Raw genomic sequence first — 27,723 nt, 5'->3', positions numbered from 1 at the left:
ATGTATTTCACCTTGTATTTCACCTTGCTTGCTGCCTTCTCTGGTTGTGAGACAGATGAATTCCTTAGTGGTAAGTCTTATCCTATTTTGGTTTTACTCACAAAAATGTATTGAATATGAGCAATTCATTGTACAGTCAGCCTCCCATATCCACAGATTTTTATCCATGGATTCAAGCATCCACAGCTTGAAAAATATTCCAAAAATGTATACATTCAAAAATGCAAACCTTGATTTTATTATTATTATTATTAAACTTTATATATATAAAATGCTATAGATTTACACATTTATATGTCGATTTTGCCATTTATATAAGGAACACCATTTTACTACTACTACTACTACTACTACTAAAATATTTATTTATATCCCGCCTCTTCCGTTTTGGGGATCGAGGCGGGTAACAACTATCCATTGTATTTAATGGGACTTGAACATCCACAGTTTTGGTATCGACCGGAGGTCCTGGAACCAAACCCCAGTAGATACCATGGGCCCACTGTATATATTTTGTAATGTACCACTAAGCTTTTAAACAAAAAGTAATCAGAAGTTCTCTACCTTTTCTTTAATTTCTTAAAATATACACTAAAAAGATTGTTCTTAGACCCTGGGATGCTTTCTTATTATTTGTCACATGTCCTGTCCCTGGTGCCCACTGGAGCTGGGGGATAGGGGATGGTCAACAGGGGCAGATCTACAGATTCTCCAGAAGTTTGAGTAAATTGTAAAATCTCTCCTTTTTCATACATACCAAATGATCTGATGAGTGCATGACTTTTTTTGCACTGGAGTTTTTGAATCTATCCATTCATTACCAGGTTATACAATAGAAGGTGAGGCTTTTGTTGTGGAGTGTGCCCTCTCTTCTGTGACTTGGCATCATGATGACAAAGACATCTCTACAGACAAAGAAGCACGAATACATTCTTCTGATAATCAGCTTCGGTTTCTGCCAGCTTTGCGTGAAGACTCTGGAAATTATACCTGTGTTGACTCTGAGTAGGTAGAAAATGGGCAAAAAACAAAACAAAACAAAACAAAAATTCTTTTCACTTTTGTTGCTTGTTTCTTTTCAAAACACATTGGCTAACATTCCTGTTCAGTATTTAGGATGCTGTAAGCCAGACTTATGACACTGTAAAATTTGGAATTCATGTTTATGGCTTCATTGCAATGATGGAAGGGGCCTCCCAGACCTGCTTTATAAGCCAGGCAGCCCCATCAACACAAAGATTTCTGAGGTTCTGGGGAACAGGACAGTGACTAAAGAAGTGTCTCAGGAGACAGTTATTTTGTGACAGGCAACATGTCCCTGTGGCTGTCTGTTGCAATGCAGCACACTGTCAGGAGAGGACTGGATGCTTTTCCACACCACCGCTCCAGTTTCTGGAAATCCCTATGTTGGTGGGGCTGCCTGGTTTTTAAAGTAGGTTTTTTTGTCAGGGAGGTCTCACTGAGAGATGTAGCTATGCCAGTGAAGCTTCAGTGTCACAGCTACCTCTCCTGAAGATTCAGCTATAGTTGTTTTTTATTCACAGGGATGCTTCTAGTGAGATTATATCTGTGACAGTATATCCACGTAAAGAAGGCATTTGTTATTATGAGAATGCTCTGTATCAAGAAAATGTGGGAAGTCCTGGATCTGGAATAATTTATTGCCCTTCATTTGATAACTATGAGAACATATTTAACATCAAGTGGTACAAGGTACGTATTATCAAGAATTGGTTGGGAGATACAGCTGGCTAAATTTTGGAATACAAGAATGCTACTGAATTTCCTCTAGAACATGGGATAGGTAGTGGACTCTGAACGAGTCAAGGAAGGCACTTATTCACAAGCAAATATTACCAATGATCTGGTGTAGGGGGCTCCTAAAAGAAGCACAGACATACCAGGTGCTTGTCATTCATATGAGGGACCAGTTTGTTGATAACAGCAAAGGCTGTATAACTTCAGATCAGCAGGAGCTCATGGAAATCAGCCACACATGAACAAAAACAAGATGATTGACAATTATCAAGGATGCAAACAATGCTCTGGTCAGCAAAAGAGTACCAGTTTAAGGTGAGAAATGCTGCACTCAAAAAACAAGAGGGATCTGTAAAACTAGCCTCTGGGAAGACAACCAGCTAGAGAGCATTTGCAACAGTCAGATGTAGCGGATTCTTTCTCACAGATTCTTTCTGCTTAACACACTGATATTGTTTACAGATGTTATGCTACCAATCCTCTAGGGAAGGGTACAAGCTGCTTTCAAGTTGACATTACATCTGCTCAGTTGATTTTTATTAGTTCTGAGGGTCTACTCTATAACTCAAAAGTAAACAAGCATGCCAATAGTTAGTTGTCAATTTGATTTCCAGGTTACTTGTCCAGGCTCCTGAATTTCTGCCTAGACTAAATTCAGTTCTTCCCCTTTCTCTCAGCACTCAACAGTCAGAAGAGATTTTCAATGCAACACCAGCTCAGGTTAATGACCAGGAAACGAAAACTGCTGTTTCCTTTAACAGGGTCCTCTCCTATTCTAGGGATCTGGTGCCAAACACAATCAATTTTACTTATGTGAACCCAGTCAGGTACTTGTGATTTCTCTCTATTATTCACTACTTGATTATGTACAGTTAAATCTTGGATCTGGCAGAATTCTAGCTTCATGCTTAGGGCAGCTTGCTGAGTGTAGCTCAGGATTTTGTTCCATCCATTGTAACCATGGGACTATCCAGTGCACTGTTGGTCTAGTTCATGTAGAAATGACTTCAAGCCATTTCCCCCTGCTTCCTGGGACACTCTTGTGGCACCTTGTTTGTGGATATGTCATAATCATGTTGAAGGCTTCATTTTTTGTATTCATTGGAGATAGAGGCCTGCTTATGATGGACTCTGAAGACCAATTCAGCTGGGCCTCAGTTTCTGTCTTATGAAGGTGTGATAAAACTGTGTGATAATGACTGTCCCCAAGCTGGTTTGTTTGTGTTTTTCAGACTGTCACAATTGTGGTACCTTATGAGCCTGATGTGATAAAGTCCTAAGTCTATGGAAGCTTACGCTACAAATTCTTTCTCTCAGTTAGTCTCAAAGGTGCAACAAGATCCTTTTGTATCTCTCTCTCTCTCTCTCTCTGGAGTATGAGGTATTTAAAAAAAAAATCATTTTATACCCCTCTTCTGCTGCTGAATGTGCTTCATATTGTGAGAACTATTTATACCAGGACCTGATTTTGGGCTGTGCATTCTCCAAAGGAGGACATCACCAGAAAGGGAGAAATGAGCCTTTTGGCCCATAGAGACAAGGCCCTTATCAGCATTTTAAAAAAAAATACCTTGAGAATTAAAAACAACATTACTTGCCTTTGTGGTTGGCTCCACATCAAAATTTGGCCATCAAGGGCATTAAGTTCAGTAACAAAAGGTGCAAATGGCATCTAATGGATACCGTTGCAGTGTCTTTACCATCTGTCAAGGAAACTCTGTTAGTGGAGTTTTTGCAACTTATCCATGCTTTCCTTTAGGATACGATAAGGCAGGAATAGGAAGTTGTAGTTATCTACTTGAAGGTGCTAGATCCCATCTGATCTTGGATGCTAAGCAGGGTCAGGCATGGTTAGTACAGTGGTACCTCGGGATACGAAATACCCAGGTTACGAAATTTTCAGGATACGAAAAAAACCCATAGGAAATTATTGTTCCGGGTTGCGAAAGTTTTTTCGGGTTACGAAAAAACTTTTGGTGCTTTTCTGCGCGATTTCACACGGAATCGCGGCTTTTCCCCATTAGCGCCTATGGGAATTCGGCTTGCGAAAGCCTTTCGGGTTACGAAATTGACAGCGGAACGAATTAATTTCGTAACCCGAGGCACCACTGTACTGGGATTGGAGGTAGCAAATGACAACCAGGTGCTTTAAGCTACATTTCATAGGAAGGAACTGGTAAAAACCACCTCTGGGTATTCCTTGCCCAAGAAAATCCAATTAAATTCATGGGGTCACCATAAGTTGACAAGTGACTTGGAGGCACATCCACACACACACACACACACACATTTTTGTTAGACTGGAGTTTCTATCACCTGTCATCATCATCATCTATTCTCATTACAGGGCACAGGTTGCCCACCCATGCTAGAAGATGTGAGGATTTTTAGATGGTTCATCTGTAAATGAAGTAAATGGGCAGGAAATTCCTTTTGAAATTCATGCATTGTTTGGGAAGTTTTATTGCATTAGTGCAATTAAACTGCAGGTATGCAAGAATGTGTGCATATTCAAACTGGAAAAGTCAAGCAAGTGACAAAGAAAGCTGTCTTGCCAATGGGGTGTTGAAATTGTGTGTTGTTGTTGCCTCTGATTGGAATGGGTGATTGCTGCCCCTTGTGAGGGATGAGACATTGTAATCATCTCACACTCCTCATGAGGGAAGAATAGTAATTTTATTTCCCACCATTTTTCAGGCACGAGAAGAATTATTCTGTCATTTCACATGCCTAATATTCTAGCTTTCACTACATAAAAACAAAAAACAAAACCCAAAGTGTTTTATATTTTTGTAGACTTCAGGGCTTCCTTGAGTCTACTGATTGCTGCCTTTGGTTGTTCATTGGGTTTGGCTACAGCCCTTGCCATTTGAGTTTAAAAGCGAGACCATAATAAAGATAAAACATGAAAACAGCATTTTGTATTTCAGGACTGTAAAGAACTGCATGGATCAAGGTACACATCAGCTGGTAAGGAGCTTGTGATTAACAATGCAAATGGAAATGACACTGGGAAATATACTTGCCAGTTTACTTACAGACATGGTAACAAAACATTTAACGTATCTGCAACAAGGAGTTTTAAAATTAAAGGTAAGAGGATAGTTTTTAAAATTCTTTTTTGATTGGTAGTTTTAATACTGTAATAGTTTCATTCTATTTAATGCTCTCTTTTGTATGTTTTTAATTGTATTGTTATTTTAAATTCTCACCTGCTTTGTGTCCCAATTTTGAGGGGGAAATGTAACAACAACAACAACAACAACAACAACAACACAAATATGTTCACGAGTTAAAAGTCATACAGTACTACTTGCAAAGGACAGCCATCAATGAAAGGAAAAGTTATTTCTGAACTGCACTAAAATTACTTGGAAGGCTGGAATTACCACTTCGTACTTATTTCTGCCTGTTTGTTATTAATATTCTCAAACAACACTAATGTGCCCATATAATTCATCATCAAATATGTGCTATTGCCAGTATCTGTAAGTTGTTGATGCATGGTTTCAATCATGTTGTACAAACTTCTAAGTATAGATTTTAAACACCACATCTCATTTTAGACATTGTACTATTTAAAATACAGCGGTCCCTCCACATTTTTAGGGTTAGGATACAGGACTCTCATAACTGTGGAAAAACTGCAAATAAACACTATTTTTTTCACCTGAGAGAACACCTCTCTTGAAATCTCCAGGTCCTCCAGTGCAACTCTGTGGTCAACATCTGCCAGACGTTGATCATAGGGGCTTTCTAGATTGCCATTTGGGACGTCCTCCGGACGTCCCATTTTAAAAAAGGGGCGTCTCTTTTAGACACCCCATGGCCTAGTACGGACTCCGTCCGTACAAGATGGCGGCGCCCCTTCTACATGGGCGCCGCCATCTTTACGTATCGGACGCACAGCGTCCAGACGCGTCGCGCCGCTGCTGACGTAGCGAGCGCGCCCCTGGCGCCTCGCTACGTCGCAAACGCGACGCAAAAAGAAGCTCCATTTTGGAGCTTCTTTTTTCGGGCCGCGCGGGAGTCGGGCCGTCTGAAGGCTCCGGCTCCCCCGCGGACCTTCTGGCGGCGGCGGCAGACCGCCGCAAATCGGCGGTCTGTACCCCGCCATAGAATCATGCTGGAGGGCCTACAAATGCCTAGAGAGGTGTTTTCTCTAGGAACATGTAGGATCTCTAGCACAACTCACCTTCCAGCAGAGTCATGCTGGAGGACCTAGAGATTCCTAATGATAACATATTAATCAAAATTCACAAATAATCAAATCTTCAAAAATCAAAGCCACAAATGTGGAGGGATGATTGTACAGTTAAATACAATTGGGGGCCATTCACATTACAATTTACTACGGTTCTGAAATCGAATCTTGCACGTGAAGTTCATATTCACCCCGAATCCCCCACAAGCGAATCAGAGGCTTGCACACCCGTTCTGTGGCAAATGCCCCTTAGAGCAGGTTAAAAGAAATTGGCGCAAATAGCGTTTCTTTTGAGAAACCCTGGGTTCTGTGGAATATGAACTTGCCCCCAATCATGACCGGGGCAAATTGAGGGAGGGATTTAGGTCAGAGGGTGGGCAAAGGGCAGGGCATTCCCTCCCATCATCAGAAGGCCCCCCTTCTGGAGGAGGAGGAAAGAGCCGAAAAAAGGGGAATCTGGATGCAAAAGGTGACAGGAGGAAAGGGGGAAATCAGGGGTGACTTTTGGGCTGCAGAGAGCTGTCAGAGAGAGGTGGGGGGTGGAGAAAGTGATGAAGGAGGAGGAGGAGGAGGAGGAGAAAGGGGCTGTGGGAGGAAGGGAGCCATGGAGGGCATTCTAAAATGGAGCAGGAGGAGGAGGAGGATGAAGGAGCTGGGGGAAAGGGTCAATGGGCATCCCCGAGGAAGGAGAGGGTCTGAAGGAAGGAGGAAGAGGATTTCCAGGGGGAATTGGGTTGCGGGGCTACGCTAGGGCATGTAAGGAAATCAGGCTGCTTGTTCTACTTTCATTTCCTCTTGCTCCTGGATTATTGTCAGAGGGAGGTGGGGGGTGGTGGAGAAAGCTCAAAGGGAGGTGAGGGTTGGAAGGGAGGAGGATTGCCCAGGGAAGTAGGGCTGTGGGTCCAAGCTGGGGGATGCAGGGACATCAGCCTCTTTTGACAATTTATGTGCGTTATTTTTTGGGTGCTTGCTTGTTCTACTTTCCTCTTCCTCCTGGATTATTATTATTATTATTATTATTATTATTATTATTATTATTTGTGTTATATGAGGATGCTACAGGAATGCCTGCGCTGCATTTCCCTTTTATTCCCAATTCATTCCATCGGTCTACTTTAGTTGGAACTGACAGGTCACGCTCTCTCAGCCTCAGTGGAAGGCAATGGCAAAGCCCCTCTGAAGAGAATGTAGCAAGAGGGAAAGAATCAGTTCAGGTCAAAGGCAGGCCACGAACGGAGCTCACATCAGGCACCTCCCCCCCCCTTTTCATATTTTTAAAAATTATTTTTGACCAAATATGTGCATGATTTTTTTTCTTGAGGCAGATAGAGCAGGGCTAGCGGCTTGTGCACTTTCCCCTTCATCTGCTCGCTTCCAGCAAAGGGGAAATGTTATGAATGCAAATGTTACATTCAAAGGGCTGACCTCCAATGCAAATGTTACATTTTTTGCTCTTGTCAGTTAGACAAAATGAAACATGCTTTTGCTACTGAATTCAGAGGCAGCCCTGAATTGCTTTTAAAAGAAAAAAAATGCCTGGCAATTGCATCCTTTTCTGGCATTTCCAAGGTGAGGAATTTATTATTATTATTATCATTATTATTATTATCATTATTACATGTGTAAGAGGCATTCTGGAGGGCAAGGAGTGGGGGATGCATTAGCTTGCATGGGATTGAAAATGGGGACAGGGGCAGATCTGACCCAAATGCCCACATATACACACAACACACAAAAACGAGGTTTTTAAAAAATTGACACTTTGGGGCATTTTGTGCATGGCTCTTTAAAAAAAAGGAGGGGCGGAGGACACTTCCGATGCCCCTGCAAAAACGTCACCATGACGATCGCTTGATTGACAGCAGGCACCTTTGGCAGCAGGCACAGAATGCATTTGATTTAAAATGCCCCTCTTTTGTAGTGGGCACTTGCTAACGGAGAGATTCGGGGGAGGGGCATCTGAATCAGCCCAGTTCCTTCCAGGTCTTTGATGCCAGTCTGAATGGGGCCTTAGAATACAGTCGGCCCTACATATCCACGGATTCATCCATTCATGACCTGAAATGATTAAAAACAGACAAACTCAAAAGCAAACCTTGATTTTTGCCTTCTTATATAATTTATATTTTACTACCCCACTATATATAATGGGACTTGAGCATCCATGGATTTTGGTATACACTGGAGGCCCAGGAACCAAACTCCAGTGGATACCAAGGGCCTGCTGTACTATTGGATTGGGTTCAGAATGACAAAAATGTAAGACTGAGATCTTATAGAAACTTATCTGGGAATTAGTCTCACTGGCCAACTGGGACTTAATTCTCAGTAGAATATTAATGTACCATAAATATGAGAAGAAAAGTCTGCACATTACATGGAGATATTCCTCACAGTTGTAAATATGTTTGATTTGTAAATGGACTGAGGTGGTTCAGCACTTCTGTAAAATCGCTTGAAGTTTTTGATGGACACAATCTCCAATTCTAAATTTTCTAAGCCAGACTTAACATAATGTCTTCTTATCTCCCACCTATTTCTCATATCCCAGAAAAACTTCTATGGAGACCATTAAAAGTTTTGTATCCAAAAGACAACGAGGTTATAGAAGTCAAGATTGGTAAGACATTACGTCTTTAATTGCTGTAATCTGAATTTATTCTGTTGACTAAATCCTGTGGGATTCGACACCCAAGAAATAAAGCAATGCAAAAAGCAATCCAGAAATATTTACAGGCAAACGCCTGCCTTAATGATGTCCTGGAAGTTTGAACAAGCTATGATCAATTTGGTTTCCAATTTGTATTATGGGAATAACATTATTTGTTTCGTATTTTACTTATTTACAAATATTTGCAAGCATGGCCCTAGTGGTCTCTTCCAACTCTAAGATTCTATGATTCTATGATTTACATCTGAAGATTTCAGAAGAGCATATGACAATAATAAAACCCTCAAAGGACTCAGCAACTATTCCATTCTGATACATGTTTGTCATTTATTTTAATTTTTAATATATTATTCTCATAATAATTGTTTTTCATTATTGTTCTTATTTCATATCATTTAAGTACTTAAAGAAGGTGATAACATTTGGTTTGTTGTTAACATTTGATTTAGGGAGGGGCCCCACATATCTTTCAAATATCTTGATTTGACGGGGCAATCCTAATCTGTTGTTCCACTTTTCAACTGCTTTTAAAATCTCCCAGTATCTCTCTTCCTTCTTCCATTTTCCATTTTTATCCTCTCCACTTACTTCAGATGCTACACACTGAGTTCAAAGTGCAAAAGTTGCACTCAATTACTTCATCAGGTGGAGAGAAGAGGAGAGGGTAGAATTGTGCTCTTTCCAGTCAAAAACAAACTTCTGCAGCATCTCTTTGCTTGTGTTTTCATTAATAACTTTTGCCATCTTGACCACATTGATACTGCTGCCCCCCATGTGTCCTGATGTGTGAAATGTGTGAAATGTTGGAAGGCCTGGGCATAATTGAGCATCTTGCCCCAGACCTAGGGCTAGTTCTCACCAACTCTGTGAGCATGCAGAGACCATTTGATTTGAGATTGAAGCCTGCTTTCAAAGATTTATTGGCATTTATTGTGAAATCACCTGGTTTCATTTCCTCATCTTATGTCCGGGATTCTGTATGAGGTTGTTTTCATTTGTAATCCTCCTCTGTTTTCCCAGGTTTCCGCCACCTTTTTTTTCTCAACTGGGAAAAATACCACAGTACACTGTTAGAGCACACTGTTGTTATTAACTGCCCTCCAGTCATCTCGACTCATGACAGCCCTGTGGATGAGACTTTGCCAGTTCTCCCTAGCTCAGCTTCTCTGCTCAGTTCCTGCAGATTCAGACCTGTGGACTCTCTTATTGAGTCTAACCATCTGGTATATGGTCTACCCTTTTTTCTGCTGCCTTCTACCTTTCCTAGCATTGCTGTCTTTGCTAATGATTCATGCCTTCCCTCTGGTGTAGTCAAAGTATGACAGCATCAGTGTAGTCATCCTGGCTTCCAAGGAGAGTTCAGGCTTGATCAGTTCTAGAACCCATTTGTTTGTCTTCTTGGCCATCCACAGTATCCTCAGCACTCTTCCCAAACATCACATCTCAAATGAGTTGATTTTCTTCATATCCATCTTTTTTCACACAGCCAAAAGTGACAGGAGCATAGCGGGATCCTCACATCACTATTGTGCAATTGTGCAAAGATTATCCAACAATGCCACATGACATCACCATAATTCTATAATTATTCCATAGATAAACAGTCATTCGTGCCATGGAAAGTACTGTGAATGAGAAGTGGTGCTAGAATTAATATTTATTTGTGGGATAATAATGGAATTATGGTGACATCATCCGATAATCTTTGCGCAATTGTGCGATAGTGATGGGAGCACCCCGCTATGCTCCTGTCACTTTTGGCCACGTGATAAAGTCCTTAGCTACTCTTCCCAAACCTAGTCTTCTAATTTCTTGACTGCAGACTCTGTTCTGGTCGATATTTGAACCAAGATATAAGAACTTTTTAAATGTGAAGTTAGAGGCTTTCATGGCTGGCATCCATAGTTTTTTGTGGGCTTTTCGGAGGGTGACTGTCTAGCATGGCTTAAGAGGAATGGGCTTATCTGGATCCTCCAAAAGCCCAGTTCCACTTGTTGATGAGAAAGCTTAGGGCCATGTTCCCCTTGGTTCTTTAAAAAATATATGTTTATTTTTTTTATTTAAAAAAACAAACAAAAAATTAAATAAATTTACTTTCAACTCATACATACTTTCATACATTTCTAAACCATTATATAAATCAGTCTTCCAACTTATTCATGGCTTCCTAGGACTACATTTACCAAGTATTTTATCTCGTTCTTTTTTTTAAAACAATTATCTCCTTTATGCCATTCTTTTAAAGTTTACTCAGCAGTTTTTTGTATATCTATCTTTCTATTTTTAACTAGCTTTATTTCACTCTTTCTTCTTATTTATGATTTTGGAGAATATACTAATATCAATCAAAACAAAAGTACGGCCAGGAAAAAAATCCCACCTTGTACTCCTTGGTTCTTTTTTAAAATTTTATTAATTAAAAGACAACAACATTCTTACATTTGTATATATACAATGAGGTTCTAACATATTTGTTTACATCTTATTCTCTGACGTTCCAAGCAATTACAATGCAATGCAATATATAACAAAGAACCCATCCTTGCGTACTTCTCACTCATTTACATAAGCTAACGAAATCTCATAATCTTCTTCATTTATGTTATTACTCTTCATATCTAACATTCCCACTATTACTATGTTGTTATTGTATCATTATTCTAATTTTTTAAATTCCAATATTTCTTCAGAAAGTCGTCTAATATCTTCCAATTATCAACCTCTTCATTTTTTATTTTTTAATATCATAGTCAATCTATCCATATCTTTTAAATCCAATATTTTTTGTAACCATTCCTCTAGATCAGGTATCATCTTACTTTTCCAATTTTTTGCCAATAAAATTCTGGCAGCTGTTATAAGGTATAACATAATTCTCCAATACTTTTTTTCTATGTCTTTTCCCAAAAAAGAAGTCATATTTAATAAGTAGATTTCTGGAATCATAGGATGTTTTATGTTGAACATTATTTGTATAGTATGCTGGATCCCCCCCCCCCCCCCAGAGCCTTTAATTTTTGGGCAACCCCACCACATATGATAGTATGATCCTTTTTTGTTTTGACATTTCCAACATTTATCTTTGCTCAGATTATACATTTTGGCAATTTTAATTGGGGTAAAGTACCATCTGTTAAATACTTTCAGATAGTTTTGCTTTAAGTCTTGTGCCACTGTGAATTTATCTGTTCTTTCCCAGGAATTCTCCCAATTGGCCATCAATATCGTGTGGCCTATCTCTTGTGCCCATTTTGTCATACTATCAGTAACAGTTTCATTTTCCAATTCATATGCCATAAAAACTTTATATAACTTAGCAATTTTGCCTTTATCCTTTCCCCAAATTATTTTATCCGCTTGATTTTCTTTTATTTCAAATCCTTCTTTCATTGCATCCTGTTTGAATTTGGATTTTATTTGTAAGTATCCAAACCATCGTATTCTTTTCCTTCCTCCTCCAATTCCTCTTTAGTTTTTATGTCTATTTCACCTTTTTCATTTATTTTTAGTAAATCTCTGTATCTTAACCAATCTTTGTTATTTTCCCATCTGCTAAAAAATGCCTCCTGGGTTGACACCCACATTTTTTGATAGTACTGCTTCCTGATGATATTCCATATTCTTAGCAGGGGTTTACGGATTGCGTGACGTAAAAAATCTATATTAATCTGTTGTTTCTGGTACCATAAGTAGGCGTGCCAGCCAAATCTTGTGTTACATGATTCAATATTTAACAAATTAGGTTTATCGGCTTTTATCCAATCTTGTATCCACAGTAATCCGCATGCCCAATAATAAACCTTTAAATCAAGTAGTGCACATCCTCCTTTTACATTTTCTTTTTTTAAAATTTGATTTTTAATTCTGGCTTTTTTGCCTTTCCACAGAAATTTTTTACTATCTTTATTCCAATCCATGAACACTTTTCCTTAGTAATTATAGGTATATTTTGATATAGGAACATCATCTTCAGTAAAATATTCATTTTTATTGTTGCCACTCTACCCAATAATGACACATCCATGTTGTTCCACATCTGTAAATCTTTCTTAATTTGTGTCCAAACTCTTTTATAATTATTTTCAAACAATTCTATGTTCTTATTTGTTAACCAAATGCCTAAGTATTTTATTTTCTTCACTATTTTGATCCCTTCTTTGCTTGATAGTTCATTCTCATTCTTCGTTTTCATATTTTTTGTAATCATCAATGCCTTTTCTTTATTTATTTTAATTCCTGATAATTTTCCAAATTCCTTCAATTCAGTTAACATGGTTTCTATACTTTTTAATGGGTCCTCCAAAATTATTACCACATCATCCGCATATGTGCGGAGTTTGTATTCATACCCTTTAATTTTAGTCCCCTTTATTTTTTCATTGTCCCTAATTGCGTTATGGAGAACTTCAAGAATTGTTATAAAGAGTAAGGGGGAGAGTGGACACCCTGGTTTTGTCCCCTTTTCCACTGATATATAGTCAGTTTTTTGTCCATTTATTATTAATTGCACTTTCTTTTTCGAACACAGTTGATATATATTTTGCCAAAAAATTTGTACCTATTCCCATTCTTTGTAACACATTAAACATAAATTTCCATCATATACTATCAAATGCCTTTTCGGTGTCAACAAAAATTAATGCCATTTCTTTTTCTTTGTGAATAGTGTAGTATTCTATTATGTTTAATATCGTTCTTATGTTGTATCTCAATTGTCTTTCCGGCAAAAAAACATTCTGATCATTGTTAATTTTACACAAAATCTTTTTCAGCCTCTTAGCTAGTATTCCTGTAAATATTTTATAATCAATATTCAATAAGGCTATTGGCCTGTAATTTCCCTCCACCACTCCCTTCTCCTTCTGTGTCATGTCTTTTTAGATTGTAAGCCCGAGGGCAGGGATCTGTCTAACTAAAAAGATTGCATGTACAGCGCTGTGTAAATTTACAGTGCTTCATAAATAAAGGTTAATAATAATAATAATAATAATTTGACATAACTGTATTGTCCTTACCTTCTTTTGGAATAAGTGAGACATTAGCTGTGTACCACATATTAGGTATAGCTTCCTCCTTAATATTGCTAAATACTAGGTTTAATACTTTTATGATTTCTTCTTCAAAGGTTTTGTAAAATAGAGAGGTAAAGCCGTCAGGCCCAGGTGTTTTACCATCCTTTAGTGATCTTATTACTTGTGCAATTTCCTCATTTTGTATAGGTCTTTCCAAATCTTCTATTTGTTCTTTCGTTAATTTGTTTATTTTCTTTTTTCCTAAATATTTTCTTATTTTTTCTTCTAATTTGCTATGTTTTGTATTGGCTTTAAGTAATTCCTTATAATATTCTTGAAAGGCTTTCCTAATTTCATCTTGATTAGTTATAATTTTTTCTCCCAATTTAATTTTGTTTATCCTTCTCTTATCTCTTTCTTTTTTTAATTTGTATGCGAGCCATCGACCAGTCTTGTTTGCGCCTTCAAAGTATTTTTGTCTTATAAATTTTAAGTTGTTAGCTAGTTCTTCTATATTTTTCTGTTGTAATTTATGTTTTAATAAAATATATTGTTTTCTTATTCTATTATCTTTATTTTTCCTTATTGCTTCTTCTAATGTTTTCAATTCTTGTCTGTCTTTTTCGTCCATTTCTTGTTTTTGTCTTTTTATTTCTACTCCTCTTTTAATCAAAAGCCCTCATGCCAGGGATTTGAAAGTATCCCATACAATTTTACTTTTTACATCATTTGTAAGATTTTCCTTAAAAAAGAAGTTTATTTCTTTCCTCATAAATTCAGTGAATTTCTCATCTTTAATTATTCTGTCATTTAATCTCCAGTACCATTGTTTTTTTCCAGCATTCATTTCTAAGGTCAATACAATTTGATTATGGTTGGACATCAACATAGGAGCGATATCCATCATATATATATATATATATATATATATATATATAAATAATCTTTATTGGAGTTTACAATATTTACATCCCCTACGTGTTACATTCATCATATATGTATATTTGCATTCCAAAATACAACACCTTTTCTCCACTCCCACCATCCCCCCCTTTTCGTTTGTAGTAAATACTTTCTTAACAGCTCTTCCCATAAAAAATATTTCTCTTTTACCAACAACTTTTCTCTATAACTACGATCTTCTTATATAACTGTTTTCTTTTAAAAAATGTCCTAAGAGACATTTAGGCCATCTTATATATTTTTGTAAGTGAGGCGTGTTACAGACCGCCCCTTTGGGGTGGCCTGTAGGCGCACCTTTCCCCGCTGGATCGGGGCCTCAGCGGACACAGCGGCAGCCGCTGAGGCCCCGATCCGCCACTTTCCGGGCTGCGGGGAAGCGGCAAAAGGCCCCTTCCCCGCAGCCTGGAAAGGGGTGTCCTTGGGGCTTCAAGCCCCAAGGACACCCCGCGGTGGCAGGGAGAAGGAGAAGGGGGCTGTTTGGCCCCTTTCTCCTTTGGTCCACTGCGCGCAGCCGTCTGAAGGCTGCACCCAGCGGACCAAGCCAGGAAGGAGCTCCAAAACGGAGCTCCTTCTGGGGTCATGGAAAGGGTGCCCTAGGCGCCCTGCCGCGACCCCAATACGTCACAACCGCGCTGCCTCGTTTGGAGGCAGTGCGGCCGTGACGTATCGATGACGGCAGCCGTGCAGAATGGCTGCCGCCATTTTGTGCGCGCACAGTGCGCACTAGGGTTAGGGTGGTGCGGAAGCACTGCCCCGCCTTGACCCTAGTACACGCTCTGTGCGTACTTTCCTGCTCGTGTGTAACGGGCCTAAGTTTCCAGTGACCAAAAATAAATCTAAACTAGAAAGGGAGTTATAAGAGTCTGAACAGAAGGTAAATCCTTTTTTGTTCTCATACAAGTATGACCAAACGTCTATTAGTTTGAATTCCTCTATTATCTCAAGGCATGCCTTCGGTAACTTACCCTGGTTATTTTTAATTTTTCTCTTAGATTCTCTGTCTCTCTTTAATTTTAAAACTCCATTAAAGTCTCTAGCAATTATCAAGTTGTTTCCATTACATTTTGTTAGATCTTTATTTAGATTTCTTAAAAATGTATTTTTGTTTTCCAAAGGGGCATATATGTTGATTATTTCTATTTTTTCATTTCCTACATCAATTTCAATAGCAACATATCTACCTTCTTTATCTTTAAATATCTCTGTTGCCTCATATTTTCTACTTACATATATTGCCACTCCTCTTCTCCTTTTCTTTTCATCAGAATAATAAAAGAGACTTCCTAATTTTGGGTTTCTTAAGTACAGTATTTTATTTCATTACTCCTAATCTTTGTTTCTTGGATACACATTATGTCAAACCGATTTTTTTCCAAATAATGAAATATTTCTTTTCTTTTATGGTTTTTATTCAAACCTCTTATTTATGATCCTGGGTAATATACTAATATCACTCAAAACAAAAGTACGACCAGGAAAAAAAATTCCACCTTCTACTCCTCAGTTCTTTTAAAATGCAATCCTATATTTACTACTTTGAGCGCAAACCCCACTGAATTCAATGGGTCCTGACTAGACATTAAGATAAAACCACATATCTGAATCCCCATACCTAGCCAACAGTTCTTATGAATGAATTTGATTACAGCTGGATCTGATGAAGGCATTTTTGTTATATGTTACAGCATTTCTATCACTTCTTTTTCTCTGTGGATTTCTTCCTTCTAGGTTCATCTCAGAACCTTTCCTGCAAGGCGTTGGTGGGTGAGGGAGCAGACATACAGGCCACCAGCTTTTGGGAATGTACTGATGAAAAAGATCCTGAGCGTTTTGTTCGTTTCAATCGAACGTAAGTGCCTGCTAATGTAATAAGGAGTTCAAGTTTTGAAAATTTAATTTAACTAGATGTTTTACTCTTTCCTTCAACAATGTTCTTATATTTCAAAGGAGGTTTAAAAAAACATTAAATTATTATTGTTGTTCTTGTGTACCTTGAAGTCATTTGCAGCTTTTGGTGATCCTAAGACAAACCTATTATTGCTATTATTTAAAAATACAAGTTACAATTATGTGGCATACTGTGATTTAAACTACATGAAATACCATTTGAAATTAATTTTAAAAGAGAGAGACATTTTTAAAAAATAATGCTCCTTGGTGACAAAGCCAGTGCAGTGTAGTGGTTTGAGTGTTGGACTATGACTCTGTATCCCAGGGTTTGAAATCACCTGGGCCATGGAAACCCACTGGGTGACTTTGGACAAGTCACACTCCTTCAGATTAGAGGAAGGCAAAGACAAACCCTCTCTGAACAAATCTTGCCAAGAAAGCCTTAAGATTTGCCTTAAGGTTGCCATGAGTTGGAAACATCATGAAGGCACACAACTGCAAATGATGGTAAAAAGAAAAAAGCCTGCAGGTTGGGTGAAGTTTTCACCTGAGTGGAGGATTGCTAGATCTCAGGGCACAGCCCCGAGTCTCCAATTTTTATGGCTCATCTCAAGACAGGGGATAAGGGTGACAGTTCTCTACTCTTGGTGGAACTCATCTCTGAGTAAGAGGAAAGCACTGTGTGCAATCACCAGCTCAGCTAGGAAAGCACCAGCTTTTATCAATTCCAAAGCTTAATCAATTTGTTGCTGCAACTTGCAAAGACTCTCCAAGGAATCTATTTAGTTAGTTAGGGTCTGAACAGAAGACCAAAATAACGCTGCTTCAGGTCACTTTGGAGGTATGCTGTTTAAATGACACATGTATTTTAAGTTGCCAGAAGCTGTGCCAAAGCTGCGCTCCAGTCCTTAGGACTTGAGTGTGGCTTTGGAACAGCTTCTGGCCTCTTAGGAAGCATGCATCATTTAAACAGCATAACTCCAAAGTGACCTGAAGCAGCGTTATTTTGGCCTGCCTGTTCAGGCCCATCATTAGCTCCTCCCTCCCTTCCTAATGGTTGTGGCACGAGGATTCACCCATCATTCTGCTCTGGATCCATCTTCTGGCTAGAAGCCAGTAGTCGAAAGTTCTGTATTCCATACTTCTAAGAAAGTGAGAAGGAATAATCTCTTCATTTGAGCTTCATCTGGAAACAGCCCCTAAGATTTCTGTCTTACTTTCCAAATAGGAAAATATGACGTATGTGTTCTTTGGGGGACATTTTTGTTGTTGTATGCCTTCAAGTTGTCACCAACTTATGGCGACCCTAAGGAAAACCTATCACAGGATTTTCACTGCAAGATTTGTTCAGAGGAGGTTTGCCATTGCCATTCTCTGAGGTTGAGAGAGTGTGACTTGCCCAGTAGGTTTCATCTTCACTGTAGAAATAAGGCCGTTTGACACCACTTTAACTGCTATAGTTCCATCCTAGAGAATCCTGGGATTTGTAGTTTTGCGAGGCACCAGCACTGTTTGGCAGAGAAGGTTAAAGACCATGTAAAATTAAAAAAAAAACCCAGGCTTCCGTAGGATGGAGCTACGGCACTTAGAGTAGTGTCAAATGGCATTATTTCTACAGTGTAGATGCACCCTTAGTGACCAGCTATGAGCAACTAAAGTTGGTTCTTAATGACATTATGAGGGGCTCTCCCTAGCCCTCAGGTTTTGGTCCCCAAACGTCAGGGCCAAGAATGATCCTGAGCTGGCAAAGTGAGAGAGTTTGGCAAACAGGATGCCAAATCTAATGTCCTTCTTTCTGCTAGGTATATGGAATCCTACAAAAATCAGGTTACGGTGGCCATATTACAAATCAATAAATTGCGGGAAGAGGACCTTGGCTTAAATTTCACATGTTTCATGGCCAATGACATGGGGTACAAAAGAGTCAGTGTTACTTTGCGCAAAGCCCCATCTACAGGTGAGGTACTTTTTCCTCTTATTTTTGTTTCTCATGATTGGCACTGTTCTTGCTATTAATGATATTAGATATTTCCAGGTGTGAGGCTCCTCATGTCTGGCAGTGGGAAGAGAAGGTTATGAGTGGAGGACATTGCATCTGGAATAGGGATAGAAAGAATATTTTCTGTGGAAGAAGTAATCAAAATACAGTTGATTTTGCATTGTGTCAGCTCAGCAGTAAGCTGAAGGGCAACTTCATCTAAGGACTACAAATCATTGTTCCATGCAGCACCTTACTTGGTTAAAGTTTAGGGCATTTGTGTATTTTTGCAGGGCTTGGGCTTGGGCTTTTTATTTATTTGTTAATATATAGTGTTTATTGTTTAATATATGATAATTTATTAATATATGATGGAGTTCCCTCTTACTACATCTGTTAACTTTACTGTGAGCTATCTGTCATGAATTGGATTAAACCTCATTCAGTCTGCTATTGTTTACCCTTTGTGTGCTAGGATTCTGAGCTTAAAATGTCCCATGTCCAAAAAAGTGTTTGTGTGTGATGGATAAGGTACATTCCAGATAAACACCAAGAACTAGAAAACAAAACGTTGGAATAAAAGCAAAATGGAATGACATAAAATGCATAATTTCTGTATTGTAAAATATTTTCTGAGGCCAAGGAGTTCTGAATCCAAGAAATGAGTGTGCATTTCCCCCCAGTTACACAGCAGGCTTAGTTACAGGAGAGCTGAGTTATAGTGCTTTTGGGTCAAAAATGTAATGTAACAATAAATAAACAGTTTCATGTGCAGCAGAGATGGTAGAAACCTTTTCTTCCATGTGGTGTTGGACTGCAATTCCCATCATCCCTCATCATCAGACATACTGGCTAAGCTTAACAGGAGTTAGAGTCCAGGAACACCTGATTTGGGAAGGGCACTATCAGAAAGTGTAGCAGACTTTTCATGAAGTAGATATTTATGAAAGGGTCAAAACATGGAAAACATACTATTTGAATACAACTTTTAGAATCCCTCATCTAGTATGGCCACTAGTTTTGAAATGAGCCTTGATGCTGGGGTTTTGTAAGGATACAAATTTTATACAACTGGGCAAATTAATTGAAAGACACAAGGATATCCTCAAGCCAAGACCATTTTCCTGTTCCACAGTCTACAGATATGGGATTTGTTGTCCAAAAAAGCATTTTACCAAGCTCTGGAAAGCTTTCCCTCTTCCTGAAGTAACTCAAACTATGAGAGATAATGGTTGGGATGAATGCCAACTGTTATGTACGAAATTGTATGAGTCAGAACATTGCACCATCTGTCTCCGTGTTGGTTGCAAAACGGCAATGACTGGGAGCAACTAATTTGGATGGTGATACTTTCCGATACCAACCTGGAGATGCCCAGGACTGCATATATGTAAAGGATGTGTTTTATCTCACAGGTACAGTCTGTCCCTAAGACTCAGGTCACAAAACTCCCAGACACCATCATTTCACTCTTCTTCTGACATTTCTGACATCACCAAGATAATGTTTTCTGTGTTCCAGAAAGGGCTCCAGATAATGGTTGGTATCCTGCTAGGTATATTTACATCATTGTAAATCAATATGTGAGCATGCAAAGATGAATTGCAGTGATGCACAGTGTATTGTTAGGGACATTGGAGCAGAGACATAGCCACATCTTCAGGTCCATTGCACAGGCAGAGTCTGCAGCCTGCCCGTTGTGCAATGAATTCCACTGTATAATGGGCATCCTTGTGCTATGGGTTCCCATTGTGCAACTAGCCTTGATACACATTGTTGGAATTCACATATTATGTCAGAGATGTGGCTCAGTCATTGAAAAAAATACGTGGCATAACCTCTGATATGGGATCTTGGCCAGTATTTTCTATAAATATTTTCTTTTCTTTTTATTAGGTCACAGCAACACCTACCTGATTGTAGCATTTGTTCTTGTATTATTTGTTTTAAAGCTCTTGGGGATGCTTTACTATTTGTTTCAAGTTGACATTGTTTTATTTTACCGGAGAATATTTAACTTCACTAAATCCAGTCATGGTGAGTAAGGAAACAAAATTTGTACAACTGGACAAATTAGTTGAAAGACACAAGGATATCCTCAAGCCAAGACCATTTTCTTGTTCCACAGTCTATAGATACTTGGCTCCCTATGCAGATAGAATGCCTATCATGGTAAATTATCAGTTGTCTGTATTTCACCAGATGTCAGACCACAAACAGGATAAAGATTGCTCAGATGCTCCAGAAAACCAGTCACTGGACTTACCAGCTCACTGTAATAAAATATCAATCTAGGGTGCTTAAAATACATTGCTGGAGAAATGAAATGAGTATTTTAAAAAAATAATCTTACTGAGGGTGAATATGGACATGTCATTAAATATTCTTTTGCATTTAATGTGCATTTTTAAAAAATATTGTACAAAACTGTATGCCAAGTTAAGTGGCTCTCTGGATAATTATCATAGCATGTGAGAAGGACAACTCTTTTCTACCGACCCCGCTTTTAGAAAAAAAAAATAGGTATATGAAAATCTAGGCTTAAATGTTGCTGAAAGATGTGAGACTCCTTTTCCTGGAACTTGCATTTTACAGCTCTTCTCTCTTCCTTATATTTTGAACTTTGATTGTTGTTCTGCGCATTCAAGTTGTTTCTGACCCTAAGGTGTTCAACTAGAACTCTAGAGACCAGGGTTTGAATCCCACAGAGCGACAATGGAAACCCACTGGATTACCTTGAGCAAGTTTCAACCTATCAATCTCAGAGGAAGGTCATGACAAGCCTTCTCTGAACAAATCTTTTCAAGAGAATCCTATGATAGATTCTCCTTAAAGTCGCCAAAACTTGGAAATGAATTGAAGGCACACAACAACTACAAACTCAAACCTACCACTGAGCTTTTTTTTTTTTGGTAAGATTTATTCAGAGGGGTGGTGCCTTTGCGTTAATCTAGACTGAAAGAGTGTGACTTGCCCAGTAGGTTTCCATGGCTGAGTGGGAATTGAATGTTGATGCCTGGAGTCCCAACATTCAAGCCATTGCATGATGCTGGTTCTCAAACTTGTTGGAGAAACAAATGGGAAAATGTCTGTTTTTGCATGCTCTACCTTCCTGATGGTTTTGCATGCTCTGTCCTCCTGATTAATGCACAATTTGTGGGGGATATTATGTGGGCATTTATTGGCCTCTGTTGGCCTTTTATGTGTTTTGTACTCGAGTTCTGCAAAAATATTGTCCACTATCTGGCGAAGGAGTGCACAAAGTGATAAAAGTATGAAAACATGAGAAAAACTCTGCTGCATCAGACAAAAGGCCTATCTGGTCCAGAGTTTTAACACAATGTCCAAGCAGTTGCCTATGAGATGCCCACCATCTGGTGGGCAGGAAGACTGGGGTCAAGAGTTTGTTGTTGTTATGTGCCTTCAAGTCATTACCACCTTATAGTAATCCTAAGATAAATCTATTACAGGGTTTTCTTGGCAAGTTTCTTCAGAAGAAGTTTGCCATTGCTATCTTCTGTCTAGTCTAGGATTTTGTTCACACAATGTCCAAGCAGTTGCCTATCAGATGCCCACCTACTGGTGGGCAGGAAGACATGAGGTCAAGAGTATTCAGAGCCTAAAGAAAAGTCAAGCCGGTGTGTGAAATGATTCTAGTTCTTCCTAGTTCATAAAGTGGCAACCAGAGATAAATATAGACAAAACCTTGTATGTTTATATGTTTACAATACCTTCTCATTTCTTACCCTGCAATTTACTCTATAGCATGCTGAGTGGACAGATTAAAGATGATGGCTGCATCTGCACTACAACAATAATGCAGGCTGACTCTGTATTAACTGCTATGACTCAATGCTTTGGAAACCTGGGATTTGTAGTTTGTTGTAGTACCAGAGCCAAATAGTTAATAAAGCTACAAATCTCCAAATTCCATAGCATTGACCCATGGCAGTTAAAGCAGTGTCAAACTGCACTGTTTCTATAGTGCAGATGAAGCCATTGTTTTCACGCTCAGGTTTTTTTTTTTTAAACCTTTACTGATTACCGTAATCTTGAACTTCTAACTATTTAGACAGCTTCAGTGAATGGTCTATGCTAGTGGTTCTCAAATGGTGGGATGGGGGACCCCCATGGAGGTTGGGTGCAAAAGTTCCTCAAGGGAGGCACAAGACTAGGAGACCCTGATCTGATCCTCCTCCTCCTCCTCCCAAACTTTTTCAATGTGCAAAATTTACACATGTGTTTAGTTAAATATTGAATTTATTTAAATAAATCTGTTTTAATTTGAACAGTGTTATCTCCTTATAAAATGCTAAAATATGGATAGACATGAATGTGCAAATAAATATGTACGCTAAACACACAAAATATTTTTTATTCATGTACTATGTTGACCTGGGTGGTAGTGCATGACATCTGCATGTAGAAGTAAAGGTAGTGACAAGAGTAAAAAGTTTGAGAACCACTGGTCTATGCAACTTTCCTTTTCTTGAAAAACCTGAATAATGACAACTCCACCAAAAATCCTCCTGAGTTGAGTTTCATTTTAATACATTCTTTTCAAAATCTACTGAGTAAGAGGCATGCAGCATAATAGAAAATGGTTCACGGGTAAATTCACAATGATCTACAATAAAGTAATTAATCTGACAACACCAAGATTGCCTTTCTAACTTGTACTATCAGCTTTCTCCCCATTCATGTTCTAGCTTTGAGCCTCTTTCTCATTTTATCTCACAGATGGAAAAATATATGATGCATATGTTATCTATCCCACAAATCATGTCAATGGCATATTCGAAAATAATTTTGTGAGTTCTTTTGTTCATCAGATTCTACCAGAGGTTCTAGAAAACAAATGTGGATATAAATTGTGTATTTACGGGAGAGATGTGTTGCCTGGAGAAGGTAAGCTGCTAAATCCATGTTCTGTAGTAAAGGGTTGGGGGGAAGTGGGGGAAAAAAAGTATTTTAAGATGCCATTCTGATCTCATCTGTCCAGATTCCAGCCTCAATTACGGCCAGTCAATACATGTCTCCAATTTGTAAACAGTACAGTTTGTGGTGGAAAAGCATACCTGAGGCCACTGCAAGTTGCATTTTGTACCAGACTAGACATGTTTGAATGGCGCACACACATTTTATGCACATCTGTGTTGTTGACATACAAAGTAGGAGTTACCTACAGACCTTTCAGCTTTAACTCTTAGGACTTTATCACATGGGGACCTATGTGCTTGCATCCCAAAAATGGTTAAAGTGCTGGCCTCCTGGAAAAGAACATAAATGTACAATTGATTATCATACACAGAGCATAATATATTAAAAGCACATTATTATTGTGGCAGAGTGGGTCAAAAATGCATTTGTTTTTCAGAAAAATGTGGAAAAATCCCATTGATGGCTTGGAAATAAGTGTTTTGCACATGCACACAGAAGCAGTAGTTGCATCACCTGAAGTCACAGAGAGAAATAAATGATTTTATTTACATAATTTTCTTTATAAAGCATCCCTGCCTCTCCTCAGCTAATGGCTAATAGGAAAGGCTTAAGGAGGAGACACATTCACACACAGAGAGCCATGTGAAGGAGGGAAGGAGGGAGAGAAGCAAGCCATTTCTGTGTGTGTCTGTGTTGTGTGTGCCTGCTGCCCCTTTAAAAAAAGGCTGCCTCCCTTGCGACATAACAAAGGAACAATGGGAACAGGGAGAATCGCCCAGGTGGTTATCAGACTGTAACAATTGTGCAATGAAAGTGAATTCGTGAATCAAATGGAAATGAAAACACAGTATTTTCCCTAAAATGCCTATTCCCTGGTTCATGTCACTTTCTATTTGGATTTTAAGCGGTTTTCATGCAGCATCGTCTGAAAAGCAATTGCAAAATTGTGCCTAATACCCTGGATAACCACTGGTTCTGTCCAGTTTAAACTTCCACTTTTCCCCGTATGATAAAGTTCTTATACACTAGAACAACTTAGTTCTTCAGGTTCACATTTCACTTCAGATTTCATACAGAATCATACTGGCAAGACATGCAATCTGTGGCATTGTCATCCAGAGAAATGTAAACAAATGGCTCTAAGATTCAGCTGCTTGCTTGGTGATTTTTTTGCAGACCAAAAGAAATTGGGATCTATGGTGGGCAGGAAGGTTAAGACAAAAATTATCCCAACAAATCTGTTGTGTTTCCACCAGGCCCTTGTAGTATACTGAGATGAATAAATAAAATCAAAAGTCTTATGCTATTTCTCTGCCAACCCATATGTTGAGAAGTAGAAATCATATGCTCTGGTTAGATGGAGGTTGGCCCAGTGTGTAAGTGGGAGGAGAGATGTTGGCATTTTCTTTGGTTCAGGAAATACAAGGAGTACATTAGCCTTTATCTCTAAGTACTAACCCTACCATTCACATTCAATATGGTAGCATTTTAAACAACAAAAAAGAAAACCCTTATTGCTCACTTAATGCATTTTTAAAAAAATATTCTGAGGCAGGAAAATTAAAGTTAAGTATAAAAACATTTAAGAAAGCTTAACTCAGGGGTAGGGATCATCTGGTCCTCCAGCTGGTGTTAGTCTCATCAGCAACCTGGCTAATGGTGAAGAATGCTAGGAGTTACAGTTCCACAACATCTGGAGGGCTGTATGCTTCCCATCCCTGACTTCAACACATAAAGACTGCACATCGAATTGAGGTTAGCAGAGAAGATTAAGCTTTATATAAAGCTGGGGGACTTCTCTTCCCATGGAAAGACATCTGCAAGCTGTGAGCTACCCTGTTGTCCATCTTCACCCACTCCATTCAGTTGAATTAAGACTGATCCCTCCCTCTAGCTAAGTCGTCTCTGCTACTGGAAATGGACTGGGGAAAAACATCTTGGAAATAAGAGAAAAGGGCCAGCCACTACTGATGTGCTACCTGCTACCTTCTGTGTGAAAAGACCTTTATGTATGTGCTGGTGATGCGACTCTAGGTCCTAAATGGCTTGGGACCTTGACACTTGAAGGAGCATGTCTACCTCTGCATACCTGTCTGAGAACTGAAACCTTCTGGTGAGGCTTCCTCTGTATGCCACTAGTGGCAAGAGTGCATCATAAAGGGACAGCATATTAAAATAAATCAATTAAAAAGAGAACACATAAAGGCAACAGTTAAAATACAGTACTATAAAACCACTAAAGTATACTCATATGGGGACACTCTTTAAAATATACTAATTAAAAAGTCATGTTTTAAAATGGACTGGGTCGGCCTGCTGGAAGAGTTGTGTCTTCAATATTTTAAATGTGTCTGGTGATTCCAGCTGTCATATGTCTTCTAGCAGGTCATTCCACAGTCTGGAGGCATCAGATGAAAATGTCCTCTGGAAAACCATTGCCAGTCTAGTCCTGGCCCTGAGTGTGCAGGGCAGATTTATGGAATGCTCTCCCTTGGAGGCCTGGTTGGTGCCAATGTTGGCCACTTTTAGGCAGACACTGCCTAAATAAATTAATCCAGAATTAATCCAGTTTGACTCCATCACAGCTCCATCCTATGGAATCCTAGGATTTATAGTTTGTTGTGGCACCAGAGCTCCCTGACAGAGAACGCTAAATAACCCACAAAACTACAGATCCCAGAATTCCATAGCTTTGAGCTATGGCAGTTAAAGCCATTAAATTGTATTAAGTCTGCAGTGTAGATGCAGCCCAAGTTAAAATATGGCTTTTTATTAAAGTCTTTGGGGCTTGATTCTATCACTTGCTAAGTGTATATATGCACACGCTCTTAGCTGTTTTAGCTTTTCCCTCTTATTTTAGACTGGCGGGGTAGTAATACATTTTCACTCTATTTGAATTATTATGTTGTTTCTATTTAAAATGGCCTTAAATTATTTAAATAGCATGCTGCCCTGGGGCTGAATGATAATGGGTGGGACAGAAATATTTTGATAATTGAAAATAAATATCTAACATATATAAACCAGGCAGATGTGTGTGACTTAGTCCTTAGTCCTGCTGGTGTTAATGATGCTCCATATATTTCTGCCAAAGTAGGAAAATGGTGTGTTGAATGTGCTCCCTGGGTCAGCTGCTTTAAATCACATTGTATGTATTGGTAACCTTGGCTGAAGACAACCCAACAGACAATGAAACCTTTTCTTTTCAAATGGATGTGATAAATACATCAGTTTGCATATTCATAATGTGAGGGGCAATAGCATGTGAAAGGCACCATGTTTCTACCATGACGTATATGCACGTTAGCCTGCATATATAAATTATCAAAATCCTCATGATGCCTGCTTTAAAAAAATCAAAATCAAAATCCAAGCCTGGTCTCTGCCAACCTCCATTGTACAAGATTCTCTTGCTACATAAAGCAGGTGGGGTGGGTGAGCAGGCCTGATTCATGCACACAATACGAGGTTAGAGCCAAACTCAGAAAGTTATGTGGCCAACCTGACAGGAGTCTTGAGAATTTCCAAGTCAGCATAAATCTGTTGTAGGAAGCCAGATGGAAAGAAATATTGTGGGACAAATGTTATCCACTCTTTGGAGTCTGGGAAGTTGTTTTAAAGATGAATGCATATAATGTGGAAGCCACCCACCACTCTGAATTCCAGAGCATTATCCTACTACTGTACTGCTAATGTTATAGATAGCTTTGGTGTGCCAGTGTATGTGTATGTGCTTTCAAGCTGCATGCCAATTTATGACAACCCCATGAATTTCATAGGATTTTCTTAGACAAGAAACATTCAGAGGTGGTTATGCCAGTTCCTTCCTCTGAAACATAGCCTACAGCACCTTAAAAATCACTCTTTAAGCTTTGCTCTGAATACTGGCAAGCGTCTTATGCAACAGTTTTCTTGCCCTCATCCCCATTAATTTCTTTACATATTGACAGATGCTATTAATGCAATTGAAAGGAGAATACAAAAGAGCAGGAGACTGATAATCCTCCTTACAGAATGCCTGGCCAAGAGTGAATGTTTTATGTACGAGCACCAGATTGCATTTTACAATGCTCTAATCCAAAATGATGTGAAAGTCATTCTATTGGAAATGGAGAGAATTGGGGAATATGCCCAGCTTCAGGAGTCTCTCAGACATCTCATTCATCAGCGAGGAACTATAAAATGGAAAGCAAACTACATGGCTCATCCAACTTCAACAAGCTTTGCATTCTGGAAACATGTGGAATATCAAATGCCACCAAGGCGCAAGCCTACTACAATGAGCTCTGCATATATTAATTTGTAA

At 38.9% G+C, this 27,723-nt stretch overlaps 1 protein-coding gene across 1 annotated transcript; it reads left to right on the top strand.

The window, feature by feature from the left end:
• On the top strand, positions 1 to 27,723 carry LOC149319270 (interleukin-1 receptor-like 1). The gene is made up of 10 exons (XM_089508405.1): positions 1 to 70; positions 825 to 1,005; positions 1,545 to 1,713; positions 4,689 to 4,851; positions 8,514 to 8,582; positions 16,337 to 16,457; positions 18,301 to 18,455; positions 20,373 to 20,513; positions 23,217 to 23,384; positions 27,368 to 27,723. Exons 1-10 carry the CDS (start codon positions 1 to 3, stop codon positions 27,721 to 27,723), a joined length of 1,593 nt encoding a protein of 530 aa, XP_089364531.1.

This window comes from Sceloporus occidentalis, unplaced genomic scaffold (assembly GCF_023333645.1).
Source record: "Sceloporus occidentalis isolate IW3139 unplaced genomic scaffold, rSceOcc1.0.p SCAF_2, whole genome shotgun sequence".
Taxonomy (NCBI): Eukaryota; Metazoa; Chordata; class Lepidosauria; order Squamata; family Phrynosomatidae; genus Sceloporus; species Sceloporus occidentalis.
Note: the sequence above shows the minus strand (reverse complement) of the source record. Positions and strands in the feature narration are given on the sequence as shown.